General features: G+C 40.5%; 1 protein-coding gene across 6 annotated transcripts; it reads right to left on the minus strand.

The window, feature by feature from the left end:
* Nucleotides 1–1,577: 1,577 nt before the first annotated feature.
* eif4h (eukaryotic translation initiation factor 4h) lies at nt 1,578–26,051 on the minus strand. Of its 6 annotated transcripts, none has more exons than XM_084018928.1 (8): nt 25,912–26,051; nt 15,675–15,871; nt 15,524–15,588; nt 8,056–8,192; nt 7,545–7,645; nt 6,909–7,106; nt 4,879–4,994; nt 1,578–2,134 (listed from the first exon to the last, which is right to left on the minus strand). In XM_084018928.1, the coding sequence occupies exons 1-8, from the start codon at nt 25,974–25,976 to the stop codon at nt 2,129–2,131; spliced, it is 885 nt and encodes a 294-aa protein (XP_083875054.1). In that variant the 5' UTR covers nt 25,977–26,051; the 3' UTR covers nt 1,578–2,128. The 6 variants fall into 6 exon arrangements, with proteins under 6 accessions (XP_083875054.1, XP_083875053.1, XP_083875056.1 ...); XM_084018927.1 differs by having other exon boundaries at nt 1,578–2,137; XM_084018930.1 differs by lacking the exon at nt 1,578–2,134 and having other exon boundaries at nt 4,840–4,994; nt 7,545–7,613; nt 8,081–8,192.
* Nucleotides 26,052–26,101: the final 50 nt, after the last annotated feature.

Below are 26,101 nucleotides of genomic sequence, written 5' to 3' on the forward strand. Positions count from 1 at the left end.
TCATATTTCTTCATTGACATAAAGCTGATCAATTACCTTTAGTTTGATTAACCTCCTCTCAGATGTTCATTTTGAAGCTCCAATCAGATCCAGTCTTTGTTCAACTCACTTTAGATTTGATGTGTTAAATTTGGGTACTTAAAATACTGGAGACAATTTAATTTGAAAACTGAATGTGTGAGAGAAAAACATGTTCCACATATTTATATATTATTTTGAGTACTACAGTAAGTGTATAAAGAGCAGTGGTGGATGATGTACATTTACTGAGCATTTACATTTTATTCTATACCTCTAATCCAGAACATTACACAAGCAAAATATGCATCCTTCTTATAAAAATGTATGGGAGTTTTATTACAATTACATATTAATGGCAACGTCATGCTTCAGTTTATGTATATATATCACAAACCGTCAACACCAACACATCTGGAGATACCGTACATGGTTTTACCTGGACAGGAAGTAACTAAAGCTATCAGACCAATGTAGAGAACATTTTTTATCTAAGTGGTGGTGAAGGAAAGTACTTAAGTTAAGTACAAGTATCTCATATTTGAGCAGATTATTTAGACTATTGTTTTCGGACTAAAAATAAAGTGTCATAGTATTGTTTAATAATTTAGATTCTGACAATATTTAATTTGCCTCATTTGTGTGAATATTGATTTAATAGAAAGTCATGATACTAATACTAGTTAAAATGTCTGATGAGACCAAACTTAATTGGATCTAAATGTAGAACGAGATTACATAATGCAATTTATTATACTGAACATTGGTTTGGTGAGTTAACTCCACTCAAAATAGTTCCACTATACTTTAAGAAATTGTGGAAAGCCAAGTGATGACCAGCCATGATAACCATCTTCTTAATATCTCAATTAATACAACACACCCAAACTAGCATACAGGCACATTTATTTATTTACTTATATATTTTGGCCATGTAGTTACAATACAGAAATGTTATCTATTTTTCGATATTCTACTATAATCACCATTACTGCCCATCTCATCCCATCTTTTATTACTGTGGATCATATCATATATGCACACACCTAATTAGCTCTTTTGGCAATTGTTTCTATTTTATATTATTTACATTATTGTTCTAACTATTGTTGACGGATGTTTTGTTTTCGTTAATGTTGTTGCAGTTATAAGTTTTAGTAGTCTTTTTGTAATACAATTTTGCACCAATTACATATACATACACAAATGTAGTTGTGTGTGTGACAGAAAGTAACTTATGCCGTCGGAGATGTAGTGGAGGAGGATGTACTCGAGTAGATACTTAGTTACTTAGTTATTCTTTTAAATGTAACACTAATTACAAAATCTGGAATCAAAAATATATTGAAGGTTATGAGATCTGAGCTGTGTTTAAATATTCAGAGAAGATGAAAGGTTGTGATATTGTGAGTTGTATTCATCTGAAGATAAACATTTAAAGGTCAAATAAAGAAGTGGTCGACAGTTGGAGGCGGAAACAGTACAAGCTTTATTTCGTCTTAATCAAACCGAGGACTTGACCCACCCACCCTGAAATTAAACACATTCTAGTTGACGTTCGATGATGATGAGAGATTTATTGCCATAAACAGTGTAGGAAAAAAATGAACAAAAAGAAAAAGTTAAAACAGCCATTTTTATTCTATAGTACAGTAAAGCAAATGTCCAGGAGAACTGTTTATCAGCGACACAAACGTTGTCAAAGCGACACAGACGGAAACCGACCAAAACCACCGACTCAAGGGTTAAATCCTCATCCTCTACAGACCTGATCCTGATCCACATAGACCTGAAAACATTCACCTGGACCAGGTTTATGGTCAGTGTCTCCGTTTGTGGCAGCAGGTTCAAGACATGAAGATTAAGAATGCAAAAAAATGAGTTTTAACTACAAAACTTCATTGTATGATAATTAGGATAATTTGGACTTTCGCAGCTCATTCAAATCAATTTTTACAATACTTTATTGGTGGCAGTCAGCTTCTACATTATGCACAGTGAAATAACAAAAAAACTGCACAAAAACCTTTACATTTCTTCTCTCCTGCTGGTGACGCTGGCGTTGTGTTAGCGCACCGTCCGGTCGAATGTGGCTGCTGATTTTAATGAGTCAGGGCTGCTGCAATCAAAGACAGATGAAGAACAACAAAAATGAAGAGATGAAGAAAAAAGGAGGGAAAAATAAAATTAAGGATAACAGGGCACAGTAACAGTTTTACGTCATTTTATGTTCTTCCATTCCTCACTGCATGTACCCTATCAATAATCAATGAGTTAATCAGAGCCAACAGCTGATCCATGAATGCTGATCAATAAACAGTTGAGTTTATCAAAGGAGCTGGAGAAAGAGGGATTAAACTGGGATGGAGGATATACGGCTAAGTCTGAAAACTAAATTTCATTCCTTCCTGTGTTTTCTTTAAAATCATGAAAATCATCTGTCAATGAGATGGATATTAGAAAAATAGAGAAATGAAAAAGAAAATAGATTAAAAAATAAGAACCATCTGGTTTTATCTTGTTTTCTTTTTGCAGTTTTTCTCTTTTCTGTTTGTCAAACATTTTTAAAGAGGTGGTGGTGCCACCGTCGGGTGAGACGTGTCCCTTCATCGCAGAGCGATGAAAAGTAGTTAAAAGAAGAAAGAGGAAAGGGAAAGAAAGACATTGGTTCAGGTGAAGTTTTCAGTGTGGATCAATGGACCAATCAGAGACGCTCTTCAGCGTAGACGTCTTGTATTTAAATCTGATTGGACGAAGACGAACACGCCATTGCGTCGTCGTGAACCATCCAGCTTCTCTGCATCAGACTGAGACAACCATTTAAAGGAGCCTAAATTGCTGCTGAACAGTACTGCGTTCAGGGTGTGTGGGACGACGTAAAAAGCATCGGATTCAATGATTGCAGTAACTATAGTCTTGCCCCAATTCAGCGTCCACAAGTCCTTTAAATGACAAGGTCGACAGAGCATTTCCTGTTTACGTCACCACCATTTGCTGCTCCCGTCGCCTAGCAACCAGCTGCGGTTGACAAAAAAAACACAGGAGAGGAAACTAACGATGTTTGTTGATGATCAAAATGGAGGCAGAGATCATATTTTATTCTTTTTAGTTTATATTATGAAGAAGGATATGCTTCATGATATATTTCAGGCTGCCTTTTGCTGATCGGCTTGTAGACGCCACATTGATTCAAATCCAATCATCACCAGCGCGCAATGAATCTTGGGATAAGTTGGGTCACCTCTGAATCCGGTCAAACAAGGCCCCGTTTCTCGGCTGTATTTGAAATGACAGCCGAGCCACTGCGACGCGCTCGGTCTTCAAATGAAGCCTCTGAATGATTGGGACGCAGCCACCAATGAAGCTAGCGATGAAATCTTGTGAAAGATACCATCGATCCTTCGTCATCACATCCTCTGGTAGCATTTGAAATGTGATCATCTTTAATAATTAATTATTTTACAGCAGGCAGTACGGGACCTGAACGCAGCTTTATGGTGACACTGTTTAGGTAAGCCAAATGGAGAAAGATCCTTCAGGCAGTGAATGCAACTCCATCTACTCATTGGTCAGCTACGACTGAGCAGGTTGTCCTGTTGCAGTGCGTCATGAGAACATAAATCAAGAACTTCTGGGCCCCGTTCTTCATAGCCGACTCATCTAGATTAGTGCTGACGACTTCACATGAGTCTGGACTTGTGTATATTTACAGTTTAATATCGGTTGTCATAGCAAGAGTCCTCTTTTACTGTGAACCACATACATGAACTTCATAATTAAACATGTCGATACAAAAATGATTTTAGATGAGAACATGCAGCTCATCTCTTTTATCACTTGTATATTTTCACAAGGAAAACTCACTTTGTGAAGGAAATAAATAAAAACATTTGACGTGAACTGAGCTACAGGATTTAAGTTGACATTAAAAGGAGTTCATTTGAACACTAACATTAAAATGTATTAAATGATTGTTTTTGTGTGACATTATTAAGGTTTGCACTACAGTCACTTGCGGTGTTTCTGCTTTATTTCAAAATAAAAGCACTGTCATCAGCTGGATGAATGAGTTTAGCTACAGGTGAAAAGCAGGGCCCAGGCGTCAGCGTTAACTTTAAAAGCGTTTCCCCTGTGGAGGCGGAGCCTGTGGAGGCGGAGCCTGTCGAGACGCTTGCCCTGGCACAGATTAAACTCCGCCCAACCACAAAGACAAGCAGAATAGAAACAAACACCGAGAAGTTTTCAGGACAAAAACATCAAATCTGATTGATGGATCACCACGGTAACGAGCAGTGAGGAACAGACACCGTCCCCCCACCCCCCAGCTTCTGTTGGAGTAAATGGCAGGTGACCTTTGACCCGGTGGCAGAGAGCAGGGGGCGAGGCTACAGGACAAAGCAGCTATGACATCACAGTAAGCGGCGGTAGGGGTGAGGGGCGCGGGGCAGAGAAACCATAAGTTCAGACATGCATTCACAAGCTGCTTGTTGTGTTTGTGTTTACAGGTTATTATTATTCATCAGTGTCGTCTTTATTCCAGCTAAGAATCAATATTTTGCTCAAACTGAACTCAAACAAGAAGAAGAAGAAAGAGAAGAAGAGGAGGAAGAAGAAGTAGAGGAGGAAGAAATAGAAGAAGAGGGGGGTGCTTTCCACTGTGTCTGTCTGTCTGTCTGTCCGGAAGGAAGGAATGCTAATGGAGTCGTTCGTTTAAACTCATCCTGTTGATGTCTCTCTCTCTCTCCCTCTCTCTCCTCGTTAAAGTTCTCTATCTTGTTCGCTCTGACCCCTCCTCCCTCTCCCTCCCTCCATCCAGCCCTCATGGCCTTCAGTCTCTTAAGGTTGTTCTTTGGGGATCACCTCCTCTCGCGGCTTGGCTCCACCGAAGATGGCAGAGTTAGGGTTGGCGACCTGGTTGAGCGGCTCGGCGACGGTCCGAGGCTTCAGCTGCAGCCGAGGCCTCTGTGCGCGCTCCTCTGTCAAAAAACAAAGAGACCAACACGTCGTCAAACACTAGACGACTTCCTGCTGTCATTTCGTTCTCACTAGTACGTTCTTGACCAAGTACCATCTCTCACCAACAGGGGAGTTCTAAATAATCAAAATGATTAGTTACACGTCTCAATCATTGATGTGTTGCACCCTATAATATAATCATTTCCTGAAAATGTAATAAAATTTGTACTTAACTCAATCAAAATTGTAATAAAACCCAATAATGTAATAACTTCACCAATGTAATAAAATATCCTGACTGATATTGTAATAACATTTTTACTGATAAAGGACCAGGTTGCATGTCTGAGTATTTGCACATATGGCTGTATGGTACTCAAGGTCTTTTCAAATTCAGTGTATATAACGGTCTTAAAACACAAAATGTAGAACTCGTGACTGAAAATGCACACGTACTAGGGGTGTAACGGTACATGTATTTGTATTGAACCGTTTCGGTACGGGGTGCTCGGTTCGGAACGGAGGCGTACCGAACGAGTTTCCATACGGACATATTAAGTAGAGGACCGCATTTGTGGAGCGTGCTGCAGCCGCACATGCGCAGTTGCGCACACCGCGACACAATAAACAGCAGTAGTAGCGGACGTCATGGCTAATGCCGCTAGCGTTGGCAACAAGCCAGAGTTGGAGGACCCTCCCGCGACATTAAGGTCTCCTGTTTGGGAACACTTCGGCAAAGCGGTTTGCCGACATTGTTCATGTGAGGTCGGGTATGTTTCTGGCAACACGTCAAACCTGTTGACGCATTTGAAACGTCACCACCCCCACGTGAACATCGCTACAACGAGGAGAAAGACGAGCGTAGCGTTAAGGCGGGTCCACACCGCACCGACTGCCCGACTCGCGTCGGTAAATGAAGTCGGGCTACTTAATATGGCCGACTCGAATGGCGGATTACACATTTGAATCGGCTGAAATGAACGCCGACGTGGGCCGATTCGAGCGACCACACCAAGGAGACTCATGTCACGGACGCCGACTCTCTCAAAGACGCCGATTTTCGGTCCGGTGTGGACCCGCCTTTAGTGCAAACACAGCTCCCCAACGCATTTAAACAGCCTCTCCCTGCCCTGTTCAATTTTGCACATCAGATGGAGAAAATATTTGTTTTTAAAAAAAACAGTCTGAGCCTTATTCATGTTATTTAATCTGAGCAACAACTTGAAACTATTTAGTGTTGCAACTGTTCAATTTTGCACATCAGATGGAGAAAATATTTTTTTTAAAGAAACAGTCTGTTATTTTTATTTATTTTTATTTTTTAAATAAATATTTTAAATACTTGTATTTATATTTTTGAGCAGCATTCTAGCTCCAGTGCATGTTCCTACTGTTAAAAGCACAAAAGTAATAAACAACTAGCACATTTATATTTTGCATTTTGTTTTCTTACTGTACCGAAAATGAACCGAACCGTAACCTCAAAACCGAGGTACGTACCGAACCGAGATTTTTGTGTACCGTTACACCCCTAACACGTACATTATCTGTCAAGTATGACATTATGAGTTTAAAAAAAATAAAAAAATACTTAGAAAAGGCTAAATAACTGATTTTAGAACCAAGCGACTAAATCGCTGATTTAAGAATCAAGTGATTAAATCACTGATTTAAGATTGAACCTCCTACATAACTGATTTAAGAATCAGGTGATTAAATCACTGATTTAAGATTGAACCTCCTACATAACTGATTTAAGAATCAGGTGACCAAATCACAGATTTAAGAACCAAGCGACTAAATCATTGATTTAGGAGTCATGCAGCTAAATCCGTCATTTCAGGATAAATAATTTAGAAATCGTGGGACTTAAACACTCATTTACTAATCACAGGACTAAATCACCAATGTAGACAGACAGGAAGTTGCGTCACCATCAGAGGGTTCCCTGAAGTCTGGCGTTCCTCCGCGGGGGGGTCCCCCCCCCTCTCTGAAGCGCGCTGGTCCTCCAGCTCCAGGTGCTCCGGCAGCTCCAGGTCCTCCAGGTGCTCCAGTACCTCCCCCCCTTCTTTCACCGGGGCGACCGCCGCTGCCTCGACTCCGTGCTCCCATGAAGTCATCGTCTCTAAAGCCTACAGAGAGACAGGTGAACAGACGGACAGGTTAGTCTTTAGACAGATGCCCTCGGATGTCCTGCAGTGCCTGGAACCTGTAAGGTGACCGATGAGCATGAGATGGCTGAGGTGAAAGGCATGATGGGGGGAAAACAGGGTTACCACCCATTTGATCCTACGAGGTAGTAGTACAACTTTTACCGAACTATTTAGATGACCTCAAACAACTTGCGTCTTCGTCTGTGGATCGTCGCCTGAGACGCATTCATTTGTGACTACATTTAAAAGATATACCTCTAACATTTGGAAGGAGGTTCACCTGTAGATGCCATTTATTTATTCGCTATTTAAAGGCCTTCTATGGCAGGTCATCTGACTGGCAGCCTTGCTGCTTTCCGATTGGTCGGCTGGGATCTGCCGCTATCCAACCTGAATTGTTGAACTCTCTGACCGCACCTCCTCCTTGTTGGTCGAAGTCCTCACGGGAGTCACGTCCTCCTCCTCTGGAAGCTCCTCGAGAAGCTCCTTGTCCTGCAGAGGACAGGGGGAGTTTAACACTGAGAGGAGGAGAGACAAGGGGGGAAGAGAGAGAGAAAGAGAGAGAGAGAAAGAGAGAGAGGAGGGGGGGGGGGACAGAGAGAGGTGGAGGAGGACAGAGGGGGAAAGAGAGAGGAAAGCGTAGCAGGTAGAGACGGGGAGCAGGAATCAAGAGTGGTTGGCAGCACCTCCAAGGAGGTGAACAGTTTAATATTTCTATTTTATTAATGTTAAACTAGAACTGTGGACCAGAGAAGGGAGGGGGGTGGTTATGTGAGGATGAGATGTTGAGAGGATGAAGAGTCCTCCTCCTCCTCCAAGTCCAACATTGTATCAGCTCAGTGACCTCATGATTTAATCAGTGTGGACCGGTCAGACTTGGAGGAGAAGCAACAGGAGGTCAAGTAAAACAATGTTAGTGAACTAATACCTGTCTGTCTTTCTGACGGTCATACCTCTTGCGTCATCTTTCCTGAAACCGAAGCCGCTGCCGCCTCCTCCTGGTCCTCCCCGTTCTTGCCTTCGTCCCTCTGCAATGTCCACCCTCAGTGACCTCTGATCTAGCAGCTGCAGGGGTCAGAGGTCATATGTTGCAAAATCAGCAGTGCTCATGATAAAAACGTTATATTGCTGTTCAACAACTCAATGGCTATTCCTGGGTGAGTTAAAGGTCCCATATCGTCACAATGGGTTTACATTGAGTTTTGTGTTACACACCCCCGATGTAAAATAAAAGCTGTGAAGTGTTACTGCTGCCATTCCTCTAACTCCCCCACAACTACATCGCCTCCAACCTTTACAAGCCAGTTAGATTTGAGCCACTTTCTACGTCACTACAACAAGTCATTGGCAGACAAGTGTAAAGCGGGACAGAGAAAATTAGCTGGCCATGTTGCTGGAAACTGGTCAGGAAAGTGCATTATTCCTGGCTGTAGAGGGTTAAATAAATCAAGGCAAAACCTTCTAAAAGAGACATTTTACTATTTTTGGAGACTTAACCCGATCGGAGTTGCCCTATTCTGGTGTACGCAGCATTTTACACCAGAGGAGATACTGAATCAGGGGCTATACAACGCTATAGGAGTATCCAATATTGAAGAAACTATCCGTGACCTTTGCAACTGAGCCATCCCAATTTAATGCTCATCATTTCAGATTGAATGTAATATTTTTAGCGTCCTACCAAGAGGACGTTTGATTGCGTTAAACCATTGATGGCTACGTCATCAGCTTTGCACCAAGGATTGTAGTGTAAGAGTAAGTATAAGAGCCATAGGAGAAGCTGCCTTCCTGAAAGCAAAGAAGCCCCAAGCCAAGGAAGATTGAGCAAACGTTCAGAAAGTAAATTATCACAATTTATTACACATAGTACAACATTACAAATTAAGTACATTGTTCTTTACTTGAAAGTCATTTTTAAAAAGGTGCATTACAGAAAACAATATCCAATGAGAACTGTTTTGAGTCTTCTCTCTGAACGGATCTTTGCTCTGAGTTCACTGTGCCGTCCATGGAAGACGCCATTGCAGTCGTCACACTTCAGCTTCGGTTGAATAGTCAAAAAATGGGTCAAAAACTCAAAATGATTTAGGAAAAGTCGACCGCAGTGCTCAGAGAATCCGACCGGACTTTCGCCAAGCTACATCATTTTCATGCACCCACTGATGATTGACAGCTGATGATGGACGATTGACGTGGGTCTACATACAATAATGGACTACAAAAAGTGCATCGTCCACTTCTCCCCATGTTGGTTCTATAAACAGCTGGTTCACTGACCGGCTTCAGGTCCAGCAGCTCCTCCTTCCCGCTTGACCGTTGGCTGTATTTACATTTCATTTGTGGTTTTAGTTTAGTTTTTGTCAAACATTTGTAACATGATTGAAATAAATAAAAAAAATACCATTAAATTATTATCACTGTCCACACACATGTATCAACACAAATACAATTACTATATGTCTGCATGAAAGTCATTGTTATATGCAAATAGACATATCGTTCGTTTTCATGAACGCAGAGGTGTGCGTCACTTTAAATGTTGCTCTCGCAAGGAATTGTGGGTCGGCGTAATCTTCTTTCTTTTCGTAGAGGAAGAGCCATTGTATCCGATGCTAAAGGAGATCTGAAAGGAAGCATTGGAGCTCCTTTCCTTTGCATTTGGAGAATTCAAACAGCTCTCATCATGGCCGCCATTGTTTACTTCCGGGTCACTTCTTCAGTTAGGAACCTTCCGAAGCAAAAACGACCAGTACCTCAGCACAGCCGGCGTAGCTGCCGTTCGGATATTCTTTCCTTATTCGAAGGTGATAACCATCCTGACACGTCAGTCAAGAAACCCGCACCAGCTGACAAAAACAAGAAATAGAAATGGTTATAACTCCGTTTACATTTTTGTATTTATGTATAATTAAAACAGCTTTATGTAAATATATTACATAAAAGGATTTGTTGTGTTGAGAGAGGAGCAACACTCGCTTCAAGCTGCCACCAGCAGAGATACGGACTCCTCTTTGCTCGAAGCTCCAGTCTCTTATAATAACATCTACATTTACACATTGATCCACTGACAAAACAATACAATTTCAATGGCTACTGTGTAGGATTTAGGAGGATCTGTAACATCCATGTTTCATTAGTGATCAATCTCCTGAAACTATGAAACATATGTACACATCCTGTAGGTATTTTCTAACATGTTGTAATTTAACAATTTAAAGCACTTTGGGATCTGTTAAACCTCTAAAGCACAGCAGCTGTCCTAAATTATAAAGACACGGTGTGGCAAATGTAGCTCTGTCCACACTAAATAGTTTACTTGTAGAGGCTTCATGTAGTCGACTTGCTCTGTCATGCAGGCATTCATGAATTGTTATCTATAATATGCTGGCAACACATAATCATGTTCATAGTGGTTTTAATAAATGTAGCATAATATCATTAAAACAGCTGTATGTAAATCTCTCATATGAGCTCTTTATTGTGGCAGGGATGCCGAGTTCATGTCCTACCTTCGAGAAAGCAAGACATTTCACAAGTTGCCCAGGTAAATAAAGGTATAGCTGGTCAAATGGCACATTGGATTAATAACCAATATTGTAAATTGAAATCTGTTTTGATTTCCTCTGTGGAGGTTGATTGTAAAGGCAATACTTCCTCTCAAATCGGCAACTTAGATGGGAGATATTTACGAATAAATTAAAAATGATTGTCACGTACTTTCATCACAAATTATATATTCTGTGGTACTACTTCATGTAAATACAAGACCACAAAAAGTTCACATATGCAGTATGTTGGACTGAAATGGCATCTTTAGAGCATACATAAAGAATGTAACACTGGTATGAAAACAATTGTAACCATGCAGTCCATTAGGTAGTGTGTGCTGCAAGCACAATATTAAAACTGACGTTGTTGTGCCTCTGAAATACAAATAAATCAAGAAGGTTTGGGACAGACAGGTTCCAGGCTTGTGTGATTCACCATGCACCGTGGTAGGTCAGGACGCTGGTCACAACTTATTATTCATCAACATTAACTAATTGGCTAAATTAAATATGACAGGGATTATACATAGTAGGAAACAGGTGACGCCAACTGTCTTCATGTACACAGCTTCATCATGTATGTAGATGCAGTGATGGAAGCCTGTATATTTGTAAGGTTATCGGAGGTCTCTCAAAGTAGCACACATTCTCTCCCTCAGAGGGCATCTGGTCACAATGTCAAAAAATATTTAGCGTGCAACTTCTGACTAAGTAAGTAAGGCAGCAACAGTGTCTTCGCTGCTTCCATGGCAACCAACAGAGAAGGTTGGTATGCTAACATTGGCCATCCACTGGCTAACAACATAGTACATGTTAAAATCAAAAAACAAAACTTACCACTCTGAAACATCATGCTCCCATCTTCTCAAATCTGGTCCTCTTCATCTGAATATGAATCGAACCGGTATGGTCAAACCGATCCTCTTACAGCTCTCGTATGCGAATCTAAAATCTGATCCCAGGCCGTGTTCCGAGTGGATCTTTGCTTTGCGAAGTGTTTTGCTCATGAATAGTAATTACTAAGACGGCGTTTGGGAGGGGGCCCTCAGAAAAGCGAGAGGGGAAATTAAATCAGCAATTTTTGTCAACACCATTATAGAAGTGGTCACACAAACGGTACAGATATATCTTTAAGTGTTAACATATGGGACCATTAAGCATCTAGGAATTGATATTACCCATTTTCCATCTAGTCCTAACGACAAAATGATGCACCCTTGAAAATAATCATTTCAATAATCTTAAAATTGAAATGCAGAAGCGTCCCTCACGGATCTCATCTATTTCAGAACATCCCAATTTTCCTCTCAAAGCCAAATTGGATTTGGATTGTATTCTGGTCGTAAATGTTGACCAATCAGAAGTGAATGCCTGCACGTCTCCATCAATTCCTGCACCGATACTGAAACGATACCACTGCAAAATCCTAAAACTTCAGGGAAAGTAATGGAAAATAGATGACAGAACATGGAATTTAACATTTGTTTTCCTATTTATTAAAAATGTTAAAACAAAATAAAAAAATAAAAAAGTATGAATTTAAAAATGGATGCCGATATGTCATGTCCCCTATACTTGAGTTTATGTGATTTCTTTGACAGTTAACTGAATGTTTACAACCACATATCACATTAAACAAGGTTCAATAAGAACATTTTCTGTAAAACAGCACCCCTGCCGGAACATCAAGGCTGAGTTATGCTTCCGCGTCGACACAACGCAAGGGGGCTTGCGGACCCCCCTTACGTCCAACGCAAGGGCCTGACGTGTACCTCCCAAAAATCCTAGACGCGCGTGGAGGCGACGAAACACCGCAGCGCAGTGGCATTGGCTGTGATTGGTCCGCTAACTACATCCGCTGGAGACCGCTATCCGGTGTCCACTCATAAACACCGCCATTTAAACTTTTAAAAGGCTACTTTTATTGTTTTTACCTCGTTTTATTGTTTGCACCTTCTCGCTTTTGCACAAAGAAATAAAACACCAAGTTCTGAAAAATTGTGGACGTTTAAAGCCGGAAAGTAAACAAATACGCTATAACGAGGCTAACGACGATATACGCCAAGAGTCTCGGTCGGTCGGTCAGTCTTTACAAAAAACATAGCGCCCTTCACCGGTGTGGCATTGAATTGCATTTCGACACGTAAACCCAACGCAGAACCATCACGGTCTCCCAGCAACTGCATGGCCGTTGCGTTGCCGTTGCGTGATCACTACGTGGAAGCATAATCAGGGCTTCAGTAACGGTTCAGGTGGAGAGTGGTACTGCAGCATGGGCGACAGAGGCTTCCAAAACAAAAATACACAAAATGATAACAAATTCAGATGAAGTTCTGTGAGAAGTGGATGATGGAAAGCTTCTAAAAGCAGGACGCCACAACAGTAACTGTAGAAAGCTCTGTGTTGTGTTGTTTGTGAAGAGAATGTCACTCTCACCGTCGGACTGCTTATCCTTTCGGTCCACTTCACGTTACTGAGAAACACAGTAAAATAATACTTTAACACATGCTCTTTCGATTATCGATTAATTGTCGATAAGAAATTACTCGATTAAAATAAATTAATTGCAATTAATTGCGTTTTGAACCCGTAATTCCCCGCCAGTCCACGTGAGGGCGCGCTTGACGCCAGACGTACTTGACGCACATGCGCTAACACAAGCGAAGCAGGGCTCTGACGACATCAACAAGACGAGCAGTGTTTCCCACACATTGACGAGTCTAATTTAGGCCGCCATAGTCTCGATGTTATCAAAATTATTTTGATTCCGCTTCCGCAGCGCTTATTATAAGGGGAAATCCTCGCGGCTGATTTGGCACATCAACGTTCTGTTTTCCCCCGTCGCCATGGCAAGGCGTCCCCCGCGCCGACCCCCCCTCAAGCTGGCGAGTTTGACGGCGCGTATAGCCCCGTTCACATATGTGGCTACTCGCCCGTCACTCGCTTTCTCGCTGAATTCTACTCGCTGGCAAAAAAAAAAATCACTGAGTTCAAGCGGCAACTCTCTGTTGACGTCAACTGTCAATCATCTCTATTCTACATTCCGATTGGTACTCGCTTCACTCGCATCGCAGAAAAACGTATTTTCTCTCCGTCCCCGCCCACATCTCATCGCCTGTCCACATTCTGCTAGAACACATTCACATTCATTGACAGCTGTCGCTCAGAGATGGGCGAGTAGCGACGTATGTGAACGGGGCTTCAGTCAAAACCAACACCAAGGAAGGCTGAGGAATAGTCACCCACTTATATTATTATTATTATTATTATTAATAATAATAGTCATAATAGTCATAATAAACTAATAGTATAAGCTCAGCACTGTGTTTTAGTCATTTTTGTTTTCATCTTTTCTTGAATGCTTAAACAACTCAACCCCATTTAGTATGTCAACATTTGGATCAGAACCAGCAGTTTGTAAGAAATTGGTCAGTAATTGATATGTCATATTTGGTTCTCAAAATTCCCCAAATTAATGCATTAAAACGAAATTATTCAAAATATGATTTGCATTTTTCTTTATATCATAAGGAAGATAGCATTTTATGTTACGTATGCATTAGATGGAACATATTCAGAGGGAAATTCAGCTTCTCAGAAGAATTGCCGCTTATCAATTAATAGATCATCGATCGATAAGATTAAACAACTATTGATAAATGAATTACTCGATAATTTGCATCCCTAGTTTGATGAATTACAGGAGATGCTTGGACAGATTCAGAGAAGACAGGGAGTCTAATTTTAGCAGTTTATTTGGTCAGTAATTAGAGCAGCGCTGTTATTTTCATTGTTTTTTTTAGTTTAGGCGAATGGTTCTTGTCCTGCTTTAATCTTTTCAAATGAATTTCTTGACTCATCCTTCTAGTTAGTTATACTAGCTAAAACCTGGACCTGGAGTTTATGTTTTGACTGCTGCAAAGTTAAAACCATCCTCTTGTGGATCGATTCAGTCCTCACTTCCACAACACTCATGGTACGGCCATACCATATCTGATTACACTTTCCAGGACTGCATTGTAAAACAGTGTCATGATCCTTGTGCTATCTCCAATCAGCCTCAGTCTACGAAGGAAGTGTAGTCTCTGGCCTAGTTTGGCACAGAGATGTTCAACATGCACATTCCATTTTAGCAGACCGTCTATTTAGATGCTGAGGTATTTGTAAGAGGACACCTGTTTAATTTCACTGCAGAGCTAAAATCAGCAAACAGGACTGGTGTATATGATGCTGGGTTCTCTAGGTGCTTATTAATTAAGTGGGTCACACAAATGACCGTAGCCTCCGTGCTTCGCCCAGCCCGGTAAGCAAACTGGAGCGGGTCTAGATGAGAGGCTACTTCAGCTTTCAGCACAAGGACCATCATTTTCTCAAACACTTCATGACAACACTAGTTCATGCAACAGGTCTAAAATCTCTGTTTTCAGCAGGGCACTGAATTTTTGGAACAGGTACCACAATGGAACAGTGCTACTGTCTAAGGAGCGCTGGAAGTTGGGGCACCAGGCAGCAGTTACCTCAGCGGAACATTTTCTCAGTAACATTAACAGGAAACGTAATTTTAAGTTCCATGTTTATGACGTTTTAGATTTTTGCCACGGCATCGTTTCAGTTTTGCATTGAGACATTTAGGCAGGGTACCGTATCCAAGTCACAACTCTGGTATTGAGACCATACGGTGCTGAAATGTCATTTTTTGGATTTCATGGAGGAGTATATATTACAGTCGAAGAAAATCAGCTTGGGTGGCCAGAGATTACAAACTTCTCAGTTAAAAACAAACTTGTTCTTTACATCTCAAGAGGTCTGACCTTTTCAGACTGAAGAATAAAACCATCAGATACTCACAGCACCGTCGTACGTCAAAGCTTCTTTTAGAGACTCCAGGTCTTCAAACTCAACATAACAAAAACCTTAAGTGACAAAGACACGGTCAGAGGCGTTAATAAACCGACACAACCAGGCAGTAATGATCATCTATCATACAATGACATCTGACCTTTAAACTTGTCCGTGTCTTTGTCTCTGACCAATCGGACGCTGCGAATGCTGAGCTCTTTGAAGATGATGTCGATGTCTCCCTGCACTGTGTTGAATGGCAGGTTTCCCACGTACGCCGTGTACGGGGGCCCTGTTGGCAGCTCCTTCTGCTTCCTGGGGCCTCCGGAGCCGCCGCCGCTGCCGCCTCCACGGGGCCTGGCGGGGTGGCAGACAAAGAGCATCATAAGATAAAGAAACACTGGGCAGTTAACGGGTTATGTCTTCATGTTTACCATACAGTAGCCTTGAGAATTACTAATGGGACGATAAAGGATTATTATCACGGATCAGCATAAAAAACACTCACAATACCTTGTTCGTCATGAATTTCCTATATCGGGATAATCATAAATATGATCATTAGTCATTTTAGAAATCTGTCCAGGTTGTTATTATGGTAGACAGGTGAAAAATAGATAATAGAAAAATAGTTCCTTTTGGGTGTAGAAATAATTTTTTTATAATTGTATGAATCCGTTTTTAATTACATGGTTCTTTAGTGATAATTGTTTTTAATTTTAATGCTGTACTTTTGTTTTTATTGCGGATGTTAAGCACTTTGAGATTTTGTTTGCATTTAAAAGGAAGCCGTTTAAATTAAACTCATTATTATTATATGTAAAACAGGTGTGAGCAGCCTTTTAGTTGTGTTGTCAATGCAGAAACTTCCCACACAGATTCTGTGAGTATCCATACAAATGTCAATTAAAAATGAAATACAGACAAACAAAAACATTGTCTATTTAACAGCATAATAATTTTAATGGCATACAGAAATGTGAACGATAAATGATCATGTTTTCATGCAAAGAAATCAAAAAGGTTCAAGGTTTTGTTCTTTTTGCAATTTCTTCACGTGTGTGGTTCCATAAGTTAATATCGACAAATCTGGTTGGCGTACAACTGAAAGTGTAATTCATGTTAACAAGCCCGCCAACATCGTGCCGGGCTGTAATGCTTTGGTGTAAACGCTGACAGTCATCCAGGCAGACACACAGCTACACTAACTGATTTCCCATCAACCTGTGTGTCACGCTAAATTTAGAATAACACAAACTCTTAAAACAAAACTTTGTTGAAATGCCTTAAAGCATATGTTTGATTAACAGACCCTTTCTACATGACCTGAACACAAAAAATACAGGGCGCTATCAGAAGCATTGAGCAATAAAATAAATGAAATAGTTCCCTGAAGTTTTATGAAGTTAGAATAAAAAAAATAAAGACCAGAGAGTAGTGACTGCGGGCGGCTGCATCAGAGGCAAAGTAGTACATTTTAAAATTAGTGCTGTCAATCGATTAAAAAAAATTAACTAATTAATCGCACAATTAATCGCTTTGATTCTTCTTAAGAATAAAGTATGTTATAATGGATATTTAAATGTAAAATGATGGAATTTATGTAGAATCAACACAAAGGAAGTATTTAAATTCAAATACTATTGTTAAATAGCAGCTTTTTTTAACTTTAAGCACAGATTCTCTCATGTGAACTACAGATTTCCAAAAAAACATCAAGGCCATCAAAATGAACTGTCAGCTTGAAAAAGGCATATTTCTTATATGCGCTAACAGAACATTTCAAAAAAGGTCCACAATAGAACATGCAAATATGGAAAAAAGAACAAGGAAATATTCTGCTGTGAAGTCAGAAAGATAAATCCTTTTCACTCCATAGAACAACAAGTCAGCTTAGTCCTCCTTTACATTCAGCCCGTTACGGAGACAGACCAGTCTGTTTACATTGTCAGAGGACAAAGCAGCACACGCCACATCTAGTGTTTCTCACGCAGACAAATTACCGGGATAATTAAAAAAAACTGCTCGGCAATCGCTCGCCACGACAAAACCTGTCCCAGAATCCCGCTGTGTCCTACGCACTCATCAACAGTATTTTCAGTCATAAATTGGCTCGATAGCAGGGGGGAGAGCCTAGCTGAACACTGAGAGATAATGAGTAGGGCGGCCTATCGATTAAAGCCTACGTCTTGTCCACATTGCGTACCCGTGCATGTGCATGAACTGTACCGTACTCAAATCCACCTCTTCCAAGTGTGACGGGGTCGAGGAAGCGCACCGTTCTTCAGTAAGGAGCGCTCACACTGGCCAAACAATCAGGATTTTAGGCTATGCCGAGGCACAGAAAGGATGGCCTAGTGTTAATGCGCCCATAGACTCACTACATAGACTCACCACAGAAGGCCTTGCGGCTCTGTGACTACCTCCGTTGGCATCTCAGAGGCATAACATTCTGTCACCCCTTTCCGTCTCAGTAGGGTTTACACTGACGACGTGGTGGAAAAAAGGAGCAATACTCTCGCAACAAAAAGGCAGTATAAAATGGGCTATAGACTCACTTCTTGTTGCTGAAGCCATTTTTCCTGTACTCTTCCTGCTGCGAGTCACTTAGGATGAATGAAGTTATAATGAAGAAATAAAGTCACACTTCATAAAACGAATTTTAGAATTTATGTATTTACATAACTATTTATACAACTGTGGGTGGAAGTTTTGAATGTCTACCTTTTTAGGGTCGTGATAGTCTGTGCTTTGTCTCCTCTCCTCCTCCAATCACCTCCACTACTCCTGCATGTCTACTTGTGTTGCTTGTGTAATCATGTTATATTTGAGAATGAATAACATTAGATAATTCTCTCACATCACATTTTATCATGTAACCAGTAAGAACATTAAAATATTGCAGTAACCACCACATACTGCAGAAGAACCAGGAGGTATTTCTTGTGCCTGACCATCTTCCTCATCTCTAGCCCCTTTTGGACCTCCTTTTCATTGCGGGAGTATTCCGCCCGCCGTCAGTCCAAGCGCTCGCCGAGGCAGAAAGGCGTACGGAGGTCGTCACAGAGCCCCATCAGAGGCGAGACGAGTCGATACTGCATTCTATCTAAAAGCTCTGAGCACCCGAGGTGGAAAAGGCGAGGCCGCCGTTATACGCATTAGGGATGGGACGAAATATCGTTTGGCGAAATATCGCGATACAAAACGTGACGATACGCATCGAGTTTGAAAAAAATGGATCGCGAAATGAAGACTAGATGGCACTGCCACATGATTTGTGTAGTATATAAATAATTTAGTGTGTGTGTTTGTGTGTATATGTGTGCGGCAGGCTATACAGTCTATGGTGGCAGGCTGGCAGCACCATCTGCTGGTTAAGCAGCGGAAAACTAAATGAAAAAGAAATTACATCCGAGGAACGGTGCAGGTCACAGCGCATGCTGCAACAACAGTGTTGTAACAACACTGTACAGCAAGCTAACAAACATTAGCACCAACTACCTTGCCCTCAAACCGCCGAACAATGGAGTCGAATGAGGTCGAAATTGAGGACGCTCCGCTGGATACAGGTAATTTGTCTGGCAGTATTTTCTCATTAAAAAATAATTGGCTCAAGTAACAACGTTATTCATTTCGATCATAGAAACAAACGTTAGCAGCACAGCTAACGCTAGCAGCATTAGCACTGTCCTGTTATGGGCATCCGGCTGTCCAGCCGCCGTCCAGCCGCTTGACGGCGGCCGGTCGGACATCGGCTGGACGCTAGCAGCATTAGCACTGTCCTGTTACGAGCTGTGCTGCTAACGTTTGTTTCTACGATCTAAATGAGTAACGTTGTTACTCCGCTGTCCGGCCGCCTTCGGCGCGTTTGGATACGCCAACAGCTCCGGCACCCTTGAGTCTGGAGGGGAGGGGGTGGAGGGGGAGACGGATACAACTCGCTGCAGTGTTTTGAATTTGACTGTAGTATCGTTTTTGGCCACATTCTTACATATAGCGCCTTTAAGAGAGGCTGAGATAAGGGTCATTCCGTGTCATTTCATCAAATTTCTGAAAATCTTCCCACCTGACCATCTCACAATGTCCTGAAAAAATTTGAGTACAAAGATACACTTGTTAATAGGAAAAATCCAAAATATTAAGTCTCTACTGTCAATAGTTTTCTCATGAAACATCATTGAATGAAGGGTAGTTTAGACGGTTTTTGGCATCATGCTCTGAAAAGCCATTTTTAAACAGCAATATCTGGAAAACTATCTCACCTGTGGCCTTCAAAATTTCTACAGTGTATATCTGTTACTGATAGCCTCCAGACATCGAATATCAGGGGTGTAGCTCAATGATAACCTAGTATGGTAGGTACTTAAAATGTGGCTTGTTGAAATAAAGTAGTACATTTGAAGAGTGACTGAGCTCCCATTTTTGCAGATAAAAGACTTCTATCACTTCTGCCTCTATCTCTGGTGTTAGCTTAAACATCCTACAAAATATGGTTTCTCTCAGATGATTAGTTTCACAGATATTAAGGCTCAAAAATGGAAGTTAACACATCTTTGCCCAACTTCAGAGTCATATTCCAAAAAACTGACAACACGTATCAGGTCCAAACTTACTTCTTTTGAAAGATCATATTCTTGTTAAAATCATATTCAAAAATCAGGAGGGGGTTTTGCCTCAATTTGTCGCAGTGATTTTTTAAAATCCTGATATTGGTGGGGCTTTTGTGGCCGTTTTTGGTACTGCATGTCTTAATATCCTACAAGTAAACATCACAGCAGGGCATTTCAAATGTGTTTTTTTTACCATTTACCAAAGACTTATATGTGACTAAATACTACTGATAAATTTTGCCTTATGAAAACATTAAATTGTAGCACAGTTGTAGTTATAGAGGCAATAAGTCCTTGGATGTGAGTTGAACATGCTGAAAGCAGCTTTTAATGTCTTAAACCATGAACAAATGAATTGAAGACTGTACATTTTGTCATACTTTAAGTATATAAATTACACAACCAAATCAAATAATAATCTTAATTTGAGCATAAAGATTTTACATTACAGTAGAAAAGTCTCCAAAGTTTGATATTGAATAACAGTTTGTCTCTGTGCTCACTATGAGACAATATGTGAGTTGTGTGTATGATCAGAAATGGTGGATAGGAAGTATCAGAGATGTTTCAGATGAAGATGTACTGGTTCAGTTCATGCACCCACATGGCCCTGCCAAGAGTTTCTACTGGCCAAGAAGAGAAGACATGTGCAATGTCCCACTGCCGCATAGAATTGCAAGGATTGACGTTCCCTCTACAGAAAGTGGGTGCATGTATGCCATCAAAAAAGATGAGCACAATAGAGCAGAGATGTACATTAGACTATTTGTAAAGTCACTGCCAAATTAATGAATGTGACTAAGGAATTGGATCTAAAAGATGAAAAATGTGTGATCCCTCATAGTGAGCATAGAGACAAACTGTTATTCAATATCGCACTTTGGAGACTTTTGTACTGTAATGTAAAATATTTATGCTCAAATTAACATTATTATTTGATTTGGTTGTGTAATGTATGTACTTAAAGTATGACAAAATGTACAGTCTTCAATATTTTGCTATGTTTGTTCATGGTTTAAGACCTTAAAAGCTGCTTTCACCATGTTTAACTCACATTCAAGGACGTATTGCCTCTGTAACTACAACTGTGATCCATTTTAATGTTTTCGTGAGGCTAAATTTATCAGTAGCATTTAGTCACATGTAAGTCTTTGGTAAATGATAAAAAGCACAATTGAATTGCCCTCCTGTGATGTTTACAAGTAGGCCGTTAGGACATGCAGTACCAAAACCAGCCACAAAAACCCCACCAATATCAGGATTTTAAAAAATCACTGCGACAAATTGAGGCAAAACACCCTCCCGATTTTTTAATATGATTTTAACAAGAATATGATCTTTAAAAAAAAGTAAGTTTGGACCTGATACGTGTTGTCAGTTTTTTGGAATATGACTCTGAAGTTGGGCAAAGATGTGTTTACTTCCATTTTTGAGCCTTAATATCTGTGAAACTAATCATCTGAGAGAAACCATATTTTGTAGAATGTTTAAGCTAACCCCAGAGATAGAGGCAGAAGTGATAGAAGTCTTTTATCTGCAAAAATGGGAGCTCAGCCATCCTTCAAATGTACTACTTTATTTCAACAAGCCCCTTTTTAAGTACCTACCATACTAGGTTATCATTGAGCTACACCCCTGATATTCCATGTCTGGAGGCGTTTAGTAACAGATATACACTGTAGAAATTTTGAAGGCCACAGGTGAGATAGTTTTCTAGATATTGCCGTTTAAAAATGGCTTTTCAGAGCATGATGCCAAAAACCGTCTAAACTACCCTTCATTGAATGATGTTTCATGAGAAAACTATTGAAAGTAGAGACCTAATATTTTGGATTTGTCCTATTAACAAGTGTGTCTTTGTACTTGAATTTTTTCAGGACATTCTGAGATGGTCAGGTGGGAGGCATTTGATGAAATGACACGGAATGACCCATAACTTAAACTAGGGTTAGAGCACTAAGGGAGTGTTCTTGTTTGTGTTTGAACTGTTGGGCCGTGTGTTTCCTTGTGTGCAACTGAAACAAAACTAAAATAAAGTTGTAATTACGCAGTAATATTTTGTTTTGTTAGTTTGTTTTTTGATATCGTATCGTGACATATCGTTTCGTGACCCTGGCATATCGAGGTGCATTGTATCGTGAGTTTAAGTGTATCGTGTATCGTGTATCGTGAGTTATCGTGAGTTTAAGTGTATCGTCCCATCCCTAATATGCATCGACACGTTTATGATGCAGAGCAACTTCGCTTGCGGTTGAAGAGTCGTGTACATATGTGAGACGAACATATGCACTTTTGATTTATGTATTTGCATGTTTTGACCTCAGTACTGCAGTATTAAAGTAAATGTTGTTAAATCAAATAGTTCTTTTTCGTTATTATGGGGATCGATTCCTGGGCCAGTGGTTACAATGGTGGGGCCAGTGATCTTCAAATTTCCCTTATTGTCTACCCCTGTCCCATGATTGTCCATGACTCCGATAAGTAATGTTATCGGTATCGTTAATGGTGAATGTTAAACTGTAAAATCTATATCTAACTGAACATTAGCTTGTCACATCTACCTTTCTCTCCCTGTCTTTCTGCTTACTCATCTCTCACGTCCCTCGGGGGCGGAGTCGCCCAAAGATTCCAGAATGCTCCGTCGATGGTTCTTCACCTTTGTGTCAAATTAAAAGCCCTCGCAGAGTCCTGTAATTGCCACTTCATTTCATAAAATTCTGACACAGCGGCAGCAGTAATTCTGCACCAGCAGGCCGCCATTGCAAAGTGTACATAGCGGAATGCCTATCCAGACCTGGCGACACCACTGAAACAAGCAGAAAACAGGCAGCGATTTGCTTTCTCTCTGGCAGTTTTGGCAGCGCCTTTTCCACTGCACTGTGCTGGTAACGAAACCAGCTCCACAACATTGGTGTAATGCCGCTGTTACAAATGACAGAGATCCCCCCGAATGCAACTGTGTCCGTCCGTCAGACTGAAGGCAGACATTTACTGAAGTACAATAGTTTTCATGCTGACTCCATGAGAAGAAAACAACAGTGTCTGTAGGCTGATGTATTGATAAATGATTAATACAGGTGCTGCAGGAGATAAAATCAAGTTGTGAATATTGGAAATTATTACATATGTTTTCTTGTGATACATGTCTTTTGAACAGATAATTTGGACTATTGAATGCAATGTTCCTGTAAGTTATTATTAAAAATAATAGTTCTTATCTCTGAAGCTTCTAACTGTCCAATACAGCTCCATTTATTATTTTATAAGTTATATTTCCAACTAGACTGTGGGAGTGTGCACATATCCGTGTGTCCCGCAAAGGCCGGTTATATGCGGATCATGACTTTGGGAAACTATGACTGGGCAAATTCAATGTAACCTATTAATGTAATAATAATATCATAAAAACATTCATGCAAAAACGAGCCAAATACCGCCTTGCCATTGGTTAAGGCATCAACTATTCGATCGATGTGACCATCGTCGATCCCTGAGACCATCGTCGATCCCTGAGATCATCGTGTATCTGCACAAACCTACAGATTAATCAATTATAACAGTTGTTAGTTGCAGTATATCATTCTGCATGAAGAGTATTTTAATTACATTCTGACTAGCAGTTTTACTACAGGACTTTAACTTGTAACTGAATTTCTATGCTGCACTACTTTTACTTAACCTGTTTCACCCAATGGACCTGGTACACACCCCCATGGTGTAATTACAAGAATGTGTGAGATGGTCCATTTATAGAGGATATTAATGTTTTACTGCTCTGAAAACATTAATTCTTCAGTTTTCAGAGCCCATACACCAACTATGTCTTATTAAGAACTATTTTAACAATTAAGTTGTACAAATTTAACTTTTGTAAATAAGTTAGTTATGTTCAAAAGATCCTAGATCATTTACTTCTTTATTGTATCTCCATTTACTCTGGAATGATAAAATAAATAGGTTAACTTACAATTAAGGTATTCATCCCCTTCTTACCTTTCAAATATATGCATATAACCGTCATGGTTGGGGAGCTACTCCTTATTCATTTAGGGTATATTAAATGGTGAATGGACCTGCATTTCTAACGCTTTTCACCCACTCAGGGCGCTTTACAATACATGTCTATATTTACCCATTTAATCACATTCATACACTGATGCCCATCAAGTCATTAAAAGGGTGAATCACACACCACCTTTTCATACATCAAGTTGACGTCAATTTTCTATTGATCAGCAAACAATTACAGCCCAAATGTTTAAATTCTGCAAAAGACAAATGACCTTTTTTTTTTTTATCTGATTCACTCTGATGTTCCACCAGCATCACATAAGATTAACGGTTGAGAAACACATTGTTTTATTCCATTGATGATGAGTTAGAAAATATATAAATAAACTGATGATTCATGATGATGAGTTCAATCATTTCTTTAGAATGTATTATGACTCATCCAAACACCCAGGTGTTGTTTCTGCTGATCATACAGCTGAAATGTGGAGTCAGTTAACTGATAAACCAATAAATCAACAACTACTTTTGATAATATTTCAAGCTAAAATAGTGAAAACAAATTTACAAGCCAAACATGCTTAAGTTCCAGCTTCTTAAACGAGAACATGTGCTGCTTTTCTTTTCTGGTTTCGTTAACAAATACATAGACAAACGATCAAAGAGTCATCACTTAAAATGAACAGATGGAGGAATTAAATGTTTCTATTATAATTATTATTAACATTTAATGACATTTTGTCATTTTTAAGGCTGGCATTATTATCACTAAACCTGTGGTTTTTGGGCAAAAATGTGTATTAAGTCAATACCAGAAAAAGTTAATTTCTTCAGCAGCATAATCAGAAGTAATTTTAAACTGAACAATAAACTGAACATCTTTGAGCTTCTGTTGGTCAGACAAATTTGAAGACATCACTTTAGACTATTTTAACTGTTTTCTGTGGATAAATAGATGCCATCATTCATTCATTCATTCATTCATTATTAATAATAATAATAATAGGTAGATTAATTGATAATAAAATCGTTTCAATACTAAAGGTCAACAAATCAACTTCGAGATGTTTTCACGAAACTTCTAAATCTGTAGAAAAACAAACTGACTGTGAAGGAAAACAAAAAACATCTAAACGCCTTTATCCATTCTACAGGAGCTGCAGACATCCTGATGAAACCCAACAAAAACATCGTTCACTCAACAGACACCAGCTAATAAACACATAAGAATACAGACCAGCAAAAAGCAGCCAAACTGACATTTACTACACACATCAAAACTGATCAATAAACAATAGCCCTCATCGATACCCAGCCTCATGTTTGGTAACTACGTGTATGAATCTGCGGCTGCAGACACATGATGCAGCCATGCGGGCAGCCTGCAGCTGCAGCTCCGACACCACCTCCACCTGCTGCGGCCTCATGTACCGCTCCGCCCAACCTATCACCGGGGCCGGTTCACTGTCACAAACACTTTACGGATATACGTTATTTAGCCACCGAGCACTGGTGCGATCCCAAACACATGTGTCCGTTTGTTTCGCTAGCCCCCTGCTAACAGTTAGCCTGTTAGCTTCGGGACCGCGGTGTTCCTTGCTGCTGTCACGGCCTCCTCCGAGTCCTATGCGGCCTGCATAGCAAGCGCCGGGCGGGAGGGGCTCCGCGGCCTGGTCGCGGTGGACCGAGGCTCAGGGCGGACAGCAGCAGGAATCACGGCGACGTTCCGGCCGGGGGTTCTGTTTGAGACACAGGAAAGAGCTGAGCGGGACTCACCCTCTGCCGCCGCCAAAGCTGCCGTAGGCCCGGTCCCGCTCGTCGTAGTTGTCGAACTCCGCCATTACTGCTGCTGTGTGTCGGAGGAGGAGGTCCTACACGTCACACACAGAGTGGGTTTAGCAGTCCGGGGAGCGCCTAGTCGGGAAAACCGAAAACCTGGCAATTAAAAAATATATATTTCGTAAAA

Source organism: Eutrigla gurnardus, assembly GCF_963514095.1.
Source record: "Eutrigla gurnardus genome assembly, chromosome: 10".
Classification (NCBI taxonomy): domain Eukaryota; kingdom Metazoa; phylum Chordata; class Actinopteri; order Perciformes; family Triglidae; genus Eutrigla; species Eutrigla gurnardus.

Bases quoted from the DNA above. Each gene is read 5' to 3' on its own strand.
- eif4h (XM_084018926.1), bottom strand. From the start codon at position 25,976: ATGGCGGAGTTCGACAACTACGACGAGCGGGACCGGGCCTACGGCAGC. The intron at 15,589-15,674 runs GTCAGATGTCAT...TTGTCACTTAAG, and splicing joins AGACACGGACAAGTTTAAAG to GTTTTTGTTATGTTGAGTTT. The intron at 7,646-8,055 runs GTATTAGTTCAC...TCCTCCTCTCAG, and splicing joins ACCGTCAGAAAGACAGACAG to TGTTAAACTCCCCCTGTCCT.